Source organism: Tauraco erythrolophus, chromosome 12, assembly GCF_009769465.1.
Source record: "Tauraco erythrolophus isolate bTauEry1 chromosome 12, bTauEry1.pri, whole genome shotgun sequence".
Classification (NCBI taxonomy): domain Eukaryota; kingdom Metazoa; phylum Chordata; class Aves; order Musophagiformes; family Musophagidae; genus Tauraco; species Tauraco erythrolophus.
This window is the reverse complement of record NC_141476.1, coordinates 19,712,369-19,729,584: the sequence shown is the minus strand read 5'-3', so window position 1 is coordinate 19,729,584 and position 17,216 is coordinate 19,712,369. Positions and strand designations below refer to the sequence as shown.

The following is a 17,216-nucleotide window of genomic DNA, read 5'->3' as shown; positions in this document are numbered from 1 at the left end:
AGTTTGTCCCAAAACTCTAATTCTCCAGGACTTGTTTACAGATTTGAAGATAAAACATTTAAGTCTTCTGTTCCTGCTCCAGGAAAAACTGATCCTTTAAAGAAAAAACTCAATCACCAGAATAATTAAATTATTCAAATAACCTAACCTTCCAGATTTTCCTCTCCAGAGAGGAAAGCCAGAAGGACTCGTACATGACAAAGTCCCCACAATCACAGACAAGGCAAGCGCAGATGCTGGAGCTGCCCACAAGCCTGCTCTCCTCTGACGCAGCACTCTGCACCTTCGCAGGGGAACTGACCCCGGCGGCGCGCACTTACCAACCCGGAGCGTGGACTTCCACGCTGCTTAAGCGCCTCCAGAGGTACGCTCCACCACTGCCTGCGGCCACAACAGCCTTTCTGCTGCAGAGCAGCGTGTCTGCCTGGGCAATGCTGAATGGGAGGTTTGCTAAGAGTTTCTAAAAACCAAACTCTTGGTGCTTGACAAGCTACAGCCCAAGGAATGCCTACCATGACCTACCTCTGTGCTTGGTGGGATACTGAGCAGTTTTACTGATCTCATTATCCAGGGGGAAAAAAAAAACAAACAACATTTGAGAACCTGAGCAGTGTTCAACAGTAACAGAACACCATGCCCAGGAGATTTTTGTCTTGTGTTTCGCTGTCCCAATCCAAAAAACTATATGCATGCCAAAGCAGTCCACAGAAGTACTGTCAACTTCAACGCTGCAGTGGGTAACTGAAAAGTCACCTCCTGGCTTCCTTTGTGACTTCGTCATACTATGTCGATTTTTTAAAAACAATTACTATGCAACAATCTCTCTGGACTTTAAAAAAATGAAAATTAAAAAAAGCACTCGTACTCAGTGTCTCAGTGTTTTATTTTCTTAAATAAATGGCAATAGACTGATTTTTTTTTTTACTTAAACTGTGGTCTAATTCTCCCCTGCTACATTAAAAATTGAGATAAGCAGTGTTTTCCTTTCTTCCAGTCCACTTCTTCCCTGTTCTTGTAAAAACTCTAAACATTATTATCTTGGACAACTACAGAAGCACAGGATACATTTTTTAAATCCTGCCACTATAAGCAGATCAAAAACTTACCTGAATCACACTTTAATTTTACTAGACTTTTTTTCAAGTAAAATAGTAGCAGAAAGGCCATCAACTCACTCGTATGTACACCGAGTTCACGGGTTTTACCCTCCTCTGCTTTCCTCTGATCCACTTTAGAAACTTCTCTTTTGTCCCTGGTTAATCTGGACGCATTTTGTATTCATCTTCTTGATTTGAAGTACAACGCCCTTCCTATATGTTTGGCTTTACATTCATCCTTGTTTCTTTTTCCTAGAATTAACCACTCCCCACCTTCTGTCAGTACAGCTGTAACGCTTTTTGTGTTTCTTTCTCACCAGAACAGCCTGCCACCGAACCTCACAAAGCTGCAGTTCGGAAGCTGCCATAACTGAAGCCATTCCTGTATCTCTCAGGTAACACACCCTGAAGACTGCTCACAAGGTTGAGGAAATGGCAGAATTTGAACCTCCTGCCTTCTTGTGCTCTCTTTCTGCCCCCCCCCCCCCCCCCCCCTCAACTTGGAGCACTGTGTTGACACTTCACTTTTACCCTCCACCTTTGATTCCTGATCATTTTTTATCCCTGCCAAAGCAAATCTAAGGTAACTCACTTCAGTTCCTTCTGGAGCAGAAACACCTTCTGCCACAGTACCAAAAAGCTGGTACTGTGTCCCACCATGTTGTTTTTGCAACAGACAGGACACTAAAATCACTCACTGACAAAGGCTACTCTGAATATTTCATATCTTTGTCCAGATCCCATGGCTTTTTAGCTACTTAGTAAGTAGTCAACAGCAGACCTTTATCATGACACCAGTCCTGTGCTGCTCCTCTCCTGTCCCACCCAGCAACAGTCAGCAAAACTGTCATTTCTTCCACAGCATCACCGCACTCTCCTACGTTGACAGGCAACATTAACACCTTCTCTGTTGCCACAGCTACTCTTGCAGAAAGCCGTCCCTTCCACACAGTGCAGCCTGACAAACTGCCCCACACAAAGGCCTTGCTATCAGCAGTCACGTAATCTTAGTTACGTAAGAGGACCTCACGTTTCCTTCTGTTGCCAAAACTCCTGAAACACAGGCACATTTCACAACATCCCCTTATTCTTACTCCTGTCAGCAGCAGTTCTTTCACAGGTTTCCAGTTTCTCTTCAGGCTGGCTATTAGCTTACCTGGGGGCTTTTAGCAACGGCACAAATTCAATCTTACCTTAGTCTGGTTTGGGGGGGACTTCAAAAACCGCAGCACCACGCAGCGCTGAAGAAAGATAAGAAAGAACATAGCTTCATTAGCATTTAAAGTACAGCACAATTGTCTGATTCCCCAATCTACCCCATCTGAGAAATTCAGGGGGAAAAAAGCAAGAAGAAAAGCAAAACAGGCACATGAGATGATCATTTCACTCAATCTGAAATTGAATACATCGTCTGTTCCCAGATTTGCCATGGCTTTAACAAGGCAGTCACTCTGCGCTTCCAGTCACCAAGTGTAACTGGGGAAACACTCCCTTATCTTATAGCACTGGTCTAAAAATCTGGTAAAAACACGGTATCAAACAGACAGAGAGAAAACCACCCTATTGTTTTTGCGCCAAAGGTCTTTGGGGGAAAAAAAAATGCAAGACCCACTTAGATATCATCTGCTTACAGTACCCGCACAGCATTACAAAACATTATGGGGGTCAGTTACCAGCAGTAGCTACACAGCTCTGCTTATAAACACTAAAACCTAACACTTCTGAACTTGAAAAAGTAAACATATAACACAGGGATAAAATAAGCAGGTTTCCAAATATTTTACCCCCCTAAAAAAAAGAAAAAAAAAAAAATCCCAAACCCAACATATCACTAATTTTTGTCATTTTTACAATTTCTATCAAATTTTTTAACAATTCAAAAACTTTCATATTTTCAAAGTACACAAATTCTAAAAACATCCTCAGCCTTTATTTTTAAGAGTTCAGATAAAAAGATTTTGTAGATGCCCTAAGTAAAATAAGCCTTTCTCCTTGAGCCTATTAAGAGTGTCTCCCATCACAGAAGTCACCTGAAGTATCTTTCAACCAATAAAACCTTGCTGAAATTAACCATTACACTTGGTAAACAGACTTTTTATATTAAAATCAAATTTTGACGTAGTATTAAGGAACCTGCAGCCTTACTAGGCAAGGTGACACATTGCCCTGTCTCGGATTAGTCAGTCTAAATATATGATCCCCAAGATATTTGCTCCCACTGATGCACTTCAGCCTGTTCAGGTAAGATGTGGATAAAAACAACTGGCCACCACAGTAGGTAGAGGCGAACAGCTGTTTTCTGGAGTTACCTCTTAGCATCTCCATCAGGATCTTTCCTAGACACACCAAAAAGGATTACATTCTGTTTACAACACTGCCAAAAAAGTACTGACACTCAAGGTTCCCTGGCAAAGATAACGCAGACAAAACATCATAGTTACACTTCAGGTTTACGGAATCCAAGCTTTTTCCCCACAACAGCACCAGACACGTTCCATCTTTCAGGGCTGAAAGCTGCCTCTGGGCAGTGCTGAGTGGGAGAGAGCTGCCACTATCTTTAGTTACTAACATGTAGAGAAAGAGCAGGAAGAGAAAAGCAAAAGAGGTGACAATGTGTAATCCAAAATACTAACAAAACAAGATCCGGATTCGGACACTGCTAGTGAAACCCTTCGATAGCTAAAGAGTCTCAAAGCAGCAGAAATCCCACACTTCACCTGCAGCTGGAAAACACTCTCAGGTAACACTGAATTTTGACTCAGCTTGTCCTGCAAGATCTAAACAGCTGGAGTGTTACAATAACAAACTAGATAAAGTGAACACTAATTATAGTCACCTGGATTTGACAGGATTGATGGGTGAAACTTCACTCTTTCTCCCGTTACGACCCACACGTGGATAACAGAGCTCCGGTCTGACGAGCCGAATGCTCTGTGTAAGCAGTATGTTATTTACAGTGTTTCGACTGCTTGGATCCCCTGCTTTAAATATTCATAAACAAGTGGATCGGTGATGAAGTGATCTGATCATCACTTCGCATCAACTCAGTAACTTGATTCTGTCGTATTTCAAGGGTGTTGTAGATATGCACCGATTAATCAGTTCCCAGCCAACAAGCTTCCAACCGCCGCCCTGGAAAATCCGATTGCTCTCACAGGAACTACACTATTTGTTCATTACCAAACCCAAACCCTCTGAAGAGGCACGCTAGGATAAAATGATCAAAACTATACATGGCAAAAGAAGAACACTCTGCTTTTCTAAAGATGTCCAACAAACCTTTTCAGTCACAGATGCACTTCAACCAGTCGGCCTGCACTGTGCCTTAGATGATCAGAGTGAAAAACACAACAAAACATTTTTTCCTTTTTTAGGCGGAAGTTTTTAGCTAGATCCATCCCTTTGTGCAATTCCACACACCACTGCACGAATATACTGCCACAGTGCAAAGGTTAACCATCAGATGTCAACGATGCCAACTGCTCCAGAACTATTACCCCTGAAAATATTGGCCCACATTTTTCATGCTATTGCATTACTGATTCACTCGACTGATTCTTTACTTGGAAATACAGTGGGTGGTTGTTGCCAGGAGGCTTTTTGTCAGTTACCTTAAATGCCTTGTTTTTCTTTTATATGTACAGATTGAACACCGAAGATGTAACATACTTATCTGCATGCAAAAGAACAGCCTCAATCCAGAAGAGAACAGATTTCTTAAGAGGTCGTCTCTACTCCCCAGCACTTCGAGAATCTGATCAACTAGATCCTGCTGCTCCTATTGCATCCTCTACGTGCACCTCTGTGCACACTATTACCATCCAAGTGTTTTAATAGTCCCATACAGACAAAAATATTAAAAAAAACAGGCTGCAAAATCAAGCAGAGAAAAAAAAAAAACATGCACGGAGGTAGGCAAATGTAACGCATGAAACATTAAGAGGCTTCGCATCTTTTGAAGAAGCAAGACAAGCTCGAAAAAGAGTGAATTCAAAGGAAGAATTGTGGCTACATTTTTAAAAAATTCTGCAGCCCTTTTTCTGCAAGTATGTTCAGTATCCAGTTAGTGACAAAAGAGTTTTTAAAAAAAAGTCATCACAACATCAAACATGACTGCTCTCACTCTGCAAACAAAGAATTTAAGAGAGAGCACAGCAGTTTGAGAACAGATAACAATGTTCTTAACTGGCAGCCAGGACCATGGTAGGGCTACAACAAAAACCATTTCCAATCCTTCCAGAAAACTCAAACCAAACAATAGCAACAAGGACACCGAAACTTGTGCCTCTCAAAACACATTCACAGTGATGCAATCAGGAGCAGCCACGGAGTTTTTTGAGACGCCAGCCTTAAGCTTAAGGTCCCTCCAAGAAAGGCAAACACTTCTTTAGCACCATAGTGTGAAACAATTGCTTGGGTTAAATCATAACTGAGAGTTAATGGTTGCCAATAAGGAAACAAGAAACTGTGGGAGAGGCTGCGAAAATGTACTCAAAAAAGTCACTGGCATCACAGAAACACCCCGATGGGTACACACACCTCTCCTCCTTATGTATCATGGGGAAAATAGTTTGCTGCTCTTAATCCCCCAGAAGGTTATCTGCAAGAATTGTTCTTCTCCAAAGCAGTTACTACAGCTATTATTTCAATCTTACCTAGTGAAATCCAAAACCAAAGTAATCCTTGGTAGTTAGGCCAAAATATGCCTGGCCCCAATCCAGGTACTTTGGATTAGCAGTAGCGTTATGAAACCAGGATAAAAGCTTACATTTATTTCTTTACAGCTTGATGTTTGATATTGGCCTTATGTCTCTCAAAATTGTCTTCTAAACTTCAGTGTCCCAAGATAAAGCTGCCACGCAGGCCTCCTGAACTGCAGAGTTTTCACAAGCTGAACACAACTGGGGCAATTCTATAATCTTGATAATCCCCTTCAGAGAAAACCCTCAGTTGCATCACTGAGGTTTTTTTTCAAGTTTCCATCTCTTGCTACATTATTAATAAAATCTGTGTAAGAGCTGGTGCCAGTGAAAGAAATAGGAAAATTCATAGAAAGACAAGCTCAAATGCTAGCAAAACTGTTTGGAAGGACAGAAAGACAATGTATTTTCTTCCTTCTGCTGTTAGCACCTCGGCTCTCATGGTTTTGAAATAAGCTTTTGTATGAAAATATGAAGAATTAGCCTGTCCAAACACAAAGCCTGGGAAACATCACTTTGGCTTCTGCTTTTCCAAACAAGCAGGTTCACGTCCTTTGTTGTTACTCTGAACAGCGTGTCAAGTGTTTTTGTCCAGAGGCAAAGCTTTACTCCAACACCTAGTTCTGCAACTGCCCGGCGTAACTGGAAAAGCTTTGATCTAGTGATTACCAACTTGTCTTCACATGTGCAAGATCTACTGGCAGAAACCAAGGCACTTTGGGAAACAACTTTTTAAGTCCCAAAAGGAAACCTACCCCTCTTTCCACCCCCTCATCTCCCTCCCTCCAGTCTCATAAACTGTGGTGTCTGAAAGTTCACCTGAATTTTTGTAAGCACTATACACACCTGTACATCACAAAGTTACCTGTCCACAACACTCTGTTGTCACCACATTTACTTTGAAACGGCGTGCAATATACAAATGGAACAAGAAAACCCACACTTGTTTTAAAGTCCGTATGAAAGTCACAAACGTCCAATCATTAACAACATGGGGGAAGACACAAAAATCAGTAACGAATCTCTCCCCACAACTCACAGAATACGATTACTATTATTACTCTATTACTATGATTACTATTATTACTGTACTATTTACTGCAACCAATTACACACACCACCACCAACTACCATCTAAGGAGATGAACATGTAAAGTCGACTACTTTTAGAGAGAACAGTGCCTGAAAATTGAATTTTTTTATAGAGTAAAAACTGGTTGTTTAATTCATTGTCTGTGGCTGAACCCAAAGAGCTATGGAGAACTTAGGAACACAGCTCTAAGCACGCCGAACCTTCCACCACCACTGTAGTCACTCAGTGCAACCTCATCATAGCAGATTTACGACAGCGTACAGCAGTGACACCTGCAAAAAGCACATTCTACCTAAATTTCAATCAAAGGGAAGGAGAGAGGTTAAATTACACCAAACTGCTACTCAAGCCCTCCTTGAACGTAGCAATATACAAATACTAATTAACTGACAGTCTCAATGATGCTAGATATGAACTGTGCAACTGTTTTCCTGATATTGAGCTATTTCTGCAGCAGCACACTGGAGCTGCATGCAGTATATGCCAACTAAAAAAATTATTTTGACATTTTGTATTCCAAATTTACATTCAACATACAACACTTTGAATTCCAACTCTGGTTCGAGGCATTTAAACAGAAAACAGTGGGTTTCTATTCAGAAAATGCAATTTCTGGGAAGGAAGCAAACGAACAAAGAGGTGTCAACTTCCCATCTCAGAACAGACAGCTGCGCAGAGGCGAGTTCCTCCTTCTGAGAACGAAGTAAACTCGGTAAAAACATGCCCACTGCACTGCCCAGGCACTTCAGCCAAAGCCCACCTTTACGATACACAACACAAGATGCTTTTGAAGGTCTCCTCATCCAGGGTGTCTGCATGCTGTGCAATGTAGAGGGATGTGGGAGATTAAAACAAAGGACTAGAAAATTTTGCAGCTTTTGAAAGAAGTACGCATCATAATATTGCATACAAGTGTTGTTTTCCAACCCCGTTTTGTTCTGTATAAGGTGGATAAAATCACGCAAAACGAAGTGAGGAAAGCTACGTTTCCTGCCAGTGTACAGGAAGTTTAGCAATTGCCCACACAAAGTGCCAAGGAAGCATTCAAAAATTGGTACAATACTCTTTCATTTAGTATAGGAGTCCCTTAAAAACAATCTTTTTACTTCTTTACATGAATAAAGAATTTCTGGTGTAGCACCTGGCTTGACACCATTCAGTATCTTAAACCTTTACTGGGAAGCAAACACCACCACGATACTTGTCTTCTCAGCAAAGAGCTCGTGGCTTGCATCAGACTTGATGTACTCATTCCACTTCTTTCCTGCTTGCTTACGATCTAGATTCCCATGACAGTTCAGCACTAACTCAGGTTTCACTTTATAGCTAAGGTTTGTATAACCTTGCAATGTGCAGATGGTACCAATTCCAAGAGAATTTTAGGATTGCACTAGCCAAGAGTGAGAAGGAAACGTTTGCCCTTCAGCTAAGCTGCCTAATCACAGTACCTGAAATGCTATCAAGTGACACCCACGGGTCCTAGGTGGAAATGTACACTAGAGAGAGAACAGAGTGAATGAACCTATTGATGCCAGGCCCTCAGCATACACTGCTACAGTCTGAGTAACACCGTGGACGTCCCTGGCACTCTAGCTGTTAAAAACAAGCAAGAAAAAAAATCAGGTCTTTAACATTCACCAGTGTATCAAATAATTCAGCCATCTGTCAAACAGGTGAGTTCTACCAAGAAGAATGTGGAAAAACGTACTAAGCTTCCTTCCTTTAAACTGCTCTGAACTCCCACCTAATCAGCGTAAGCTGGGCAGTTTCTGTTAGGCTGGGGAAACAAGGCACTTCGGGAAAATATTAATAGGGAGGGGAGGAAATAAAACGTCAAAACAGTAAGAGGGATTTGGATGAAGTTAAGTAATAAACCAGAAAGTTAGAAGTCAGTAATTCCAGGCATCCTCAGCTAGAAAGAAACCTAAGCAGGTCTTGGGCAACTGTTCAATCAAATGCAGTGTCTGCTCCTTCCTGAGCAAAACCAGGTCAGAACACGGTTACTCCGTATCTCAGAAACAATACATGGAGCAAATAAAACACCCTCTGGAAGGTGGCAGGGAGGAAAGAACCAAAGGAGTGAATAAAATAGGAGTGGTCAGTCTAGTGGCCTATGTAGCTCACAAGGCCAGCCAAGTTTCTTCCACCAAAGCAGCCAAGCCACTACTGCTGCTGACTGAGGGAAGACACCTGTGCAGCACAGAAGAGGTACAGCGTAGTCTTATGAATGCCACCATTGCTGCGTTTACCACTTGCCACAGACAAAAATAAAGCTTTTTAGATAATGACTTGATCTCATCAACTGAAGGGAAGAGAAACTCATTTAAGTTTGAGCTAGCACCCAAACAAAAAAAACAAGATCGTTTTTAATCAAGGCTAATTACCCCCTGAGCTTGTCTGCAGAACTGGGATTCATTTTACATTTTCACTGCAGATAGTCTTCAGCATTCTCAAAAGTCACTCAAAAAAAAAAAGCAGAAAAAAAAAATAAAAGGCATAAAGTGGAGTCTGAATTTCCAAAGAAAGTCACCAGAGGACAAGTCCGCTCCAGCACTCTATTATTAGCAAATTAAGAAGACATCTTTGATAAAAAGCATTCTGGGGGGAAGAGAGTGGTGCTGCTGCTGCTAGTTAATCACTGCCGTATCACATGAGAGTACTAGACCCAAGAGTCAGTGTTTCCGCCTCCCATCACCTTCCACACACATGCTGCCTTTTCCCATCTGCTTCTACAGAACCTCGGGCACTAATATGATAAGCAAAGTTTTAATTGCTGCCTTTCTGTTCTTCCTCCTCTCTACATTCATCCCTGCTACCCAGTGCCAGCCTCCCTTTAACTTTATGGAAGGTACTACCACACTGCACCGCATCCAGAGCATCCTTTCGGTGCAGAAACCTAGTAAAGCCAAGGAAAAAGTAAATTTAACTACATTAGTGCAATATGGAACTGAAATCCCAATATGGAATTAAAATTCTATATAGATGTTGACTCAATCTGTTGACTTTTTGGTTTTTAAATCAAAAAAAGCTTTGCAGCTAATCCACAGAACTGGAAGTGCTTCCAACTTTTAATTCTTCATTTATAGTATTGTACTCAAGCAGAGTTAGTCCAATTAGTTATGACATGTACAATCACAGTTGTACCAGTTTAGCCAAAGAACCAAACACAAACTAATACAAAACTGTCTTCCTTTTTTCCAGTGACCACAGATGTGCATTAAATACCAGTTAACCAAGGTTAACACCAGGAAACACACAGTTTCATGCAGGTGCCACAAAGGGTCCCAAATGCTAACTCTAACTGGTGACTGCCTCCTGTTCCTAAAAATTTAATTGCTCTTTACAGCAAGGCAGACATCTCTTCCTTTCTCCTCTGCTGATGACACACCCTGATCACATGCTTGGCTTTTCAGCTGTTTTTTATAGATGCTTACTTCAGTAAACTTGGGCAGAAGCTCCTCTACTTGCTTACAATAAATACATAATAATTTAAAAAAAAAAAACACGCAACAAGCAATTACAACTAGAAAAGAAGAAACAAAGCAATGCACTGTGTTTAGCCATCATTTTGTTTTCTGGCCCGTTTTCTAAGCAGGCGAAGGGCATGCAGGTGAGGGGCTTTTGCCAGGCAAGGTTCAGGTACGCATCCTGCCGGAAGAACACAACACCGGAGAAACTGGGTCACAGAAACACCCTGCAAACCAGCAAAAAAGCAGAAGAGGTTTTAATGGCCCTGAATCTCCGTTTATGCTGGAATCTCAGTCCAACTCATGCACGTGTAAATTCTGCTTCCTTCAGAAAATTCTCCAGAACCAGATGCAAAACTTCTCCCTATGTTACACCACAGCCTTTGTGAAATCTTTTGGATATATCCAGAGCACGAAATCTATCAGAAATAAGAATCTGCATAGGTTTGGAATTTAAATAGAAGAATCTCCTCAAGGATACAAAAACTTTTAAGTTAAGTCTTACCAAAACGATGTCCTTCCCACACGCCAAAATAAAATTCAACAAATACGAGTATCATCTTACCTTTTGGGATAATTTCTTACTATGAAAGAGCCACGACACCATGACTTTGCCATGTTTTAAACCAGAGCAATGTCCAGAGAAGGCCCCTCTGAGCAAGCTATCGTATTTCTACCTGCAAGGAACAGCAACTAGCATTTCGGGATTTCACCCCCTACCTGAAGGCTCTTTAATTCAGGATTTCCTTGAAACCAAGGCATTCATAGATGTTAATTCACTATTCCACAGATGTTAAGAAAAAAAACCAAACACAATACAACTGAACAAAAACCAGATCACAGTTGAACAAAGTCCACATCATAGAGTCAGGGATCGGGAATTTCTCAGGAACGACTTGGAAGTTTTGGGGGCAATACTTTACATTAATTTCAAGAAGATAAAACAGATTCAGCCAACTCCACAGCGAAAAAACAATGGAAGAAGAAACAGGACACACAGGTTTTTTAATTTGTACAAAATGACAACATCAGAAAAAGTGCCTCAAGAAGATTCTCTCAGCAAGACAGCAATTAATGATCAGCATCACTCCCCTTCTGCCAAACAAGACCGAATACAAAAGCTGCAGCTAGCTAGTAATTCTGACCATAAGTTTTTCACTCTTTCTGCAAAAACCCCTCTGTCTAAACATGCAATCTTGTAAACCGTCCTCTCTCAAAGTAAGTTTATTACGATAAAGCTTTGCACTAAGAATAATTTGTTATTATTCTTAAAAACAAACCAATCAACCACAGGAAAACGATTTCATATTGCAAAAGCACTATTAGGAAGAATTTTATCTAGCCTGATTTGACACAAAGCACCCCCTCACAAGTAGAATTCATTTATTTCAAAACCCCAAACCAAATCCATCTCCCCCATATGCAGAAAGTGTCTTTCTGCACACACTTTGCAGCCATCGTAACGCAGCTGCAGGCAGAAGCAGCTACAGATACAGCACAACCAAAGACTACTGTTAAAACACAGGACACCACTCTCTCCTACCAAGCTCTGCTCTCTACAGCCCCCTACAAAGCCAGAGCAAGGAGGAGGAAGGATGCCTGCAAAAGCAGCATGGCAATATCCTCCATCTTTACCCATATGTCTGGAAAGGGGAGCACGAATTCACAAAGAAGAGCCAGGTAATATTATTCACTTACTACAGGCACTAACTTTGACAATCTTCTGCAAGTTTGGTTATCAGACTTGACTCTCTCACCCAGTCTCCTTAGCTCTGCCCCATTTACCTTCTCCATCTACCCTCCTGTTCCCTTTTCTGTTTTGTAAGCTTACACATACCCTGAAGATGGTCCACACATTTATTAAGTCCCATACCAAAACCCAAGGATATCTGTTACAGCTGCAAGTGCTCCAAGACAAGAAGCTTATTAATAACAATCAAAGCGTCTGAAGACACCACAACCTTTTCCAAGCAGACACCAAGGTTCTTCTAGACTATCTCATCCAATAAAAAATAAATTGGGAAAAAACCCTCTCCTCTTTTCTTGCACCACCTCCCAGCAGTCACCCTCAAACACAGGCTTAATGTTCAAGCATATTTTAAAATGAAGCGTTTGGTGACCATAATATTCCAACATGCAAAAATCAGAATAAGTAGAAATCAACTTCGGTGACGCACAGGAGGAATGGACACACCTTATCATGTAAAGCAAGAACTGGAGATGGCAAGCACGTGTTTCAACCGTGAAAGGAGATGCAAGTTATTATTTCTAGAGTCGCTTACGCTACCTTCTACAAACATCTCCTGATGTCTCTGAAAGTGCTCAGTGTCTCTGTGAGAGCAGTCAACTGATGAAAGCGCAGAAGTACAAACAAGGATTTCCAGCTCACTTCTGAAAAACTAGGTATCTCCACCCTAGAAAAAGTCAACAGCTACAAGACAACAACTGTTCTGTAGCAGTTCCTCTGAACCCCCTCTACTGCTCAAATGAAGAGAGGAGGAGGGGAAGCGTGGTTTAGCCCTCTTTTTAAATCAGAAGCCAAATTCCCTGTGGAAGCAGCAACCCTCCAACAAAAACACAGGGAGTAAGGAGGATCTTTTCTAAGCCTGGCTGTCTGTCATGGCGCTTGGCTCGGGTTTTGTAGAGCTGTATCTGTACGGCAGCACTTGTGCATCTCTGAGACAGCAACCAGAACAAGCAACCACACAATTCACCAGATGGCATTAGGGGTGGCAAATAAGTTATTTTAAGAGGATACTATGACTCAATCAAATGCTCAAAATTGCAACCTATGGACAAGGATCATATAGACACTGCCTGAATGAACTCGAAGTTTTTGTGTACTTCAGAGTGATCTTTCCAGCCGTCTCAAGTGCTGTCTTCAGGAACCAAATGGAATTGCCAGTTGTATTTCTCTCTAAAACCATGAGATAGGAAAGCTGTCTTTGTTTATTTTCTACTAGAAACGTTTCAGCAGGCTACAAGATTATACAAAGGCTTTTTGATCACAATTCAGTTTCAATTTGGATTAACTTAATCACAGCTGCAATAAAAACCACCAGGAAAAGCTTTATCAACAGAGAAATTTGTACCATAATATTGTGTGTCTTCCAGAATTTTAGATTCATCAGAACTGAATCTTTAAAAAGCCACGAAAGCAGAAATTTGAGTATGCATCAAGCAAGCATGCAGCTCCAGAGACAACAATGGTGACTGGAAACGCTCAGCAGGCATTCCATCTTTATTCATCAGCTCACGTTCTAAATTCTGAAGAAGTAAATCAAAAAGTAACTCCCTAAAACTACTGCTGTAAGGAGAGACGTGGTGACTAGACCATGCCCTGGCTAAGTCCTCTCTTCTGAACTGGATGAATAAGGAATGGAGATGCACTTGCAGTGACTTCAGCCACCCGATTCAGCGTGACATGCCGCAGGAGCATGGGCAGGCAGGGAGGCTCGTCACCGTTGCATTCTGCAGGATGAATAACTGGTACGTGGAAACAGTGCATCAAGCTGTACTTCACACCGCTTTCACCGAAACAGAGCGTGTTCCACGGAATGCGGACGTCTGACTGTGAGCCAGACCTTTGTCTATACACCACCTTTCAAAGGCACTGGAAAAAGCTGTTGCACGCTGCCTCACTCCAGGGCTTATCAGCTCTTCGCTAGCAGAGTTGTTAGTTGGGCATGTGACTTTTCTATGACCAAGTTTTTAATTTGGGTACTGCACTATCCCCGGATTAACAGCATGTCACATTCCTGTCTTAAGGGGAAAGACAGAGGGAATGCAGCAATGCAAAGAAACAGGCATAGCTTTAAATGCACGAGAGCACCATGAACTGGCGATGCACACCTTGATCCTCTTACTCTTCAGCCTCAATCCAGACACTCCACACAACCAAAAACAAAAGCATCCACCCAGGCTGCCTGCTCACCCCAGCCCAACCACCCTGCGCTTGATACATGAACTTGGCACTCTACCTGTCATCGGTGCTTCAAAGAGTGGTCCAGAGAGCAGGAGCTGAAACAAAACTCCCTGGATCTTACTTCGGAAAGGGCAACAAAGCTCATGCCCTCTTCTCCAGAAGGACAAGGATACTTTTTTTATTTTGTTGGTCTGTTTTTTAAAACTTCTCAGATCTTCCAGCAGAAGCAAGTAAAAGAGGTTCAGACCTGCAGAGACAGGGACAAGCTTCCTCCCCATGTTCCAAAACAAGACTACATGTCAAAAGGAAGAACATGGAAGCACCAAGCACACACAGAATTCCACCCTGGCCTCTCGCCTACAACCCCCGCACTTGTATCTGAGCATCCGTTTGTGTCTCCCTTGCCACAATCAAATCGCTGTCCCTCCTGCTGGTGTTTATACACAAAAAACATGAACTGAAGAAATACAGCACGAAGCAAGGACAGCTAAAATGAAATTCACTGTCTTAGTTATGCTGCTGTTGCTTTCACACAAACCTGAGAATGACCTGACATCAGATCACAAGAACGATGATTAATCGTGCAAGTATGTCCTGTTTGTAAGAGGCACAAAGTAACAATTAGCACCTAAAAAGTATTGTATATGCTCCAATTTTACAAGAATTCACCATCAGTAGACACAAAGCTCTGAAACGGAAGCTTTACTGGTTCAAAGCTGTCTGCAAAGGAAAAATCAAATCTATTTCACTTTTACTCTTGTTTGAAGTTTCCCCATCTTGTTAAAAAGAGAACTGACACGCTCAGCAACTATTCTGACTCTGCAGTAGACTTCCTCACCTTCCAAGATACCACAATTACATCACTATTAATCCATTACATATTCTGATCCCTATCATCCAGTGACTAAGTATTTTTTAAACTATGCTTTTCAAAGCTAAAATTTAGACAGGAAACAAAATCATGCACTTTCTTCTTGTAGCAAAAATACATTTTAAAAAACATTTTACATAAATAAAGAGAAGGAAGAAACAAGAGCCACAGCAGTGCCCCTCCTAAAGTCTGGAGGGCACTGTATAATTTCCAGCATTTTCTCAGACTTGATATTTGTTAGTATTTTTTACATCTACATTATGCTTATAATCCAGAAACGAGACATCAAAAGAATCCAGTATTTTCAGTCATCCATTTAAACACTATCATTTTTTCAGGATTCAGCTCTTACTGTAGACTGTTTTCCATAGGAAGCCTACGTTTTATCATTTTGGCTTTACTAGTTTTAGATCTATCAAGTATCAAGAACGTTATGTGGCAAATCCATACCAGAACGTAGACTGAAATACAAACGCATTTTTAAGGGAAAAAAGCAGCCACAAGTACTTTTTAGAAAAAGAATAAACCCTTTCAAGGCACGCAGATCCCAATACAACAAATAACACACCTACGAGCAGGGCAAGCAGGCAGCCACAGCAGCTACACGAACACTCGCTTTTCAAACCGCCACGGAATCTGCCTGATTTGATTTGGCTCCATTTAATTGTTACTGCTCGCCAAAACGCTGCACCTATTTTACTTTTTACTCAAGAAATAATACTAAAAAACGCCACCAATCCAACCAAACGCCCCCGGAGGGTACTGGGAAGCGGAGGGGCGAACGACCCGCGGCCGGCACCGGAACGACGCTGCGGAGCCCGTCCAGCACCGCAGCGCGCGCCCCGGCTCGCGTGCAGAAAAAAGGGTCAGGGAAAAGGAACAAAAGGAAAAACGTCTCTTCTCCCGGTTTCTGTCTCCCGTTGCGCTCACACGCACACGTCACAGCACAAAAGGGAAATTTTCGGCACTTTTCCTCGCGGCTCCCGTCCCCAGAGGACCGGCTGCCTTCCCTTCCAGCTCGCGCTGCCAAACCCACGCCAGCCGCGCGGGGGGGAGCGGGAAAACGCCTGCTCATCCCTCCCGGAGGGCGGGCACCGCGTCCCCGCACGCTGCCGCCGGCACGCACAGGCGGCGCGGCCGGAATGAAAAACCGCTCCGGGAGAGAAAGGCGGAGAGGGCGGCGGGGCGGGCGGCCGCTGCCGCCGAGGGGCCGGCCCCGCACCCGGAGGCCCCGCGGCTGCGGAGGCACCGCGCCGGGCCTCGCACCCCCGGCCGGGCCGCGGCCCCTGAGGGAACGCGGCGCGCGGGCGGCGCCCCCTTGCGCGGGCCCGGCGGGGCGGGGGAGGGGCGCCCGCGCGCCGCCAGCCTCTCCCCGTCGCAGCCCCCCCCCCCCCCCCCCACCTGGCAGTGCGAGACGACGAGGCTCTGGTTGCCCTCCCCGTGGTACTTCCATTCATTCTCATCCATCTTCTCCACTTCCATGCCCGGCCCGGGCCGCCGCCGCGCCCCGCGGGGACGGTGCCTGCCGCCGGCGCGCCGCGCTCACGCCGCCACCACGGCGGCTGCGCGCCGCCCGCCGCAGGAAGTCCCGCCCTCCGCCGGAGGGGGCGGGGGGGGAGAGCAGCGCGGCGCGCGCGCCCCGGGTGGCCATGTCGGAACCGGGCAGCGCCGCCCGCCGCCATCATTGAGCGGGGCAGTGCGGCGGCCGCCGCCAGCGCCCCGCAGCTCCCGTTCCCTTCGCGCACCCCCGGCCGCCTCCTCCGCTCGGAGCCGCGGGCTGCGCACGGCGGCGGAGCGCCCAGCCCAGCCCCGCGCCCGTCCCGCCCGGCCGCCGCCCCGCGCCCGCTGTTCGGGGCCGCCGAGCAGGACGGAGGACGGAAAGCGTCTTCTCCCAGAACCACGGCACGGCCAGAGCGCCTTGCAGCCGCCCTTTGCTGGGGTCCCAGAGAACGTGTTCGGCTACCGCGCTACAGACAGGAGTTTGCACCTGCAGCAGAGGCTACTCGGATGATCGAACACACCAAGAGAAAAGTGGAGTTTTCCCGTTGGGATTGTGTTTCCTG

General features: G+C 44.0%; 1 protein-coding gene across 1 annotated transcript in view; it reads right to left on the bottom strand.

Annotated features, from left to right (window-relative positions):
* Positions 1-16,647, bottom strand: part of IPPK (inositol-pentakisphosphate 2-kinase) — a 32,789-nt gene extending 16,142 nt beyond the window's left edge. The window contains exons 1-2 of the mRNA XM_086619158.1: positions 16,555-16,647; positions 2,291-2,338 (exon numbers count right to left, since the gene is read on the bottom strand). Of these exons, the coding sequence (XP_086475284.1) occupies positions 2,291-2,338; positions 16,555-16,635 (129 nt within the window). The 5' untranslated portion in view covers positions 16,636-16,647. The remainder of the gene's footprint in view (positions 1-2,290; positions 2,339-16,554) is intronic.
* Positions 16,648-17,216: the final 569 nt, after the last annotated feature.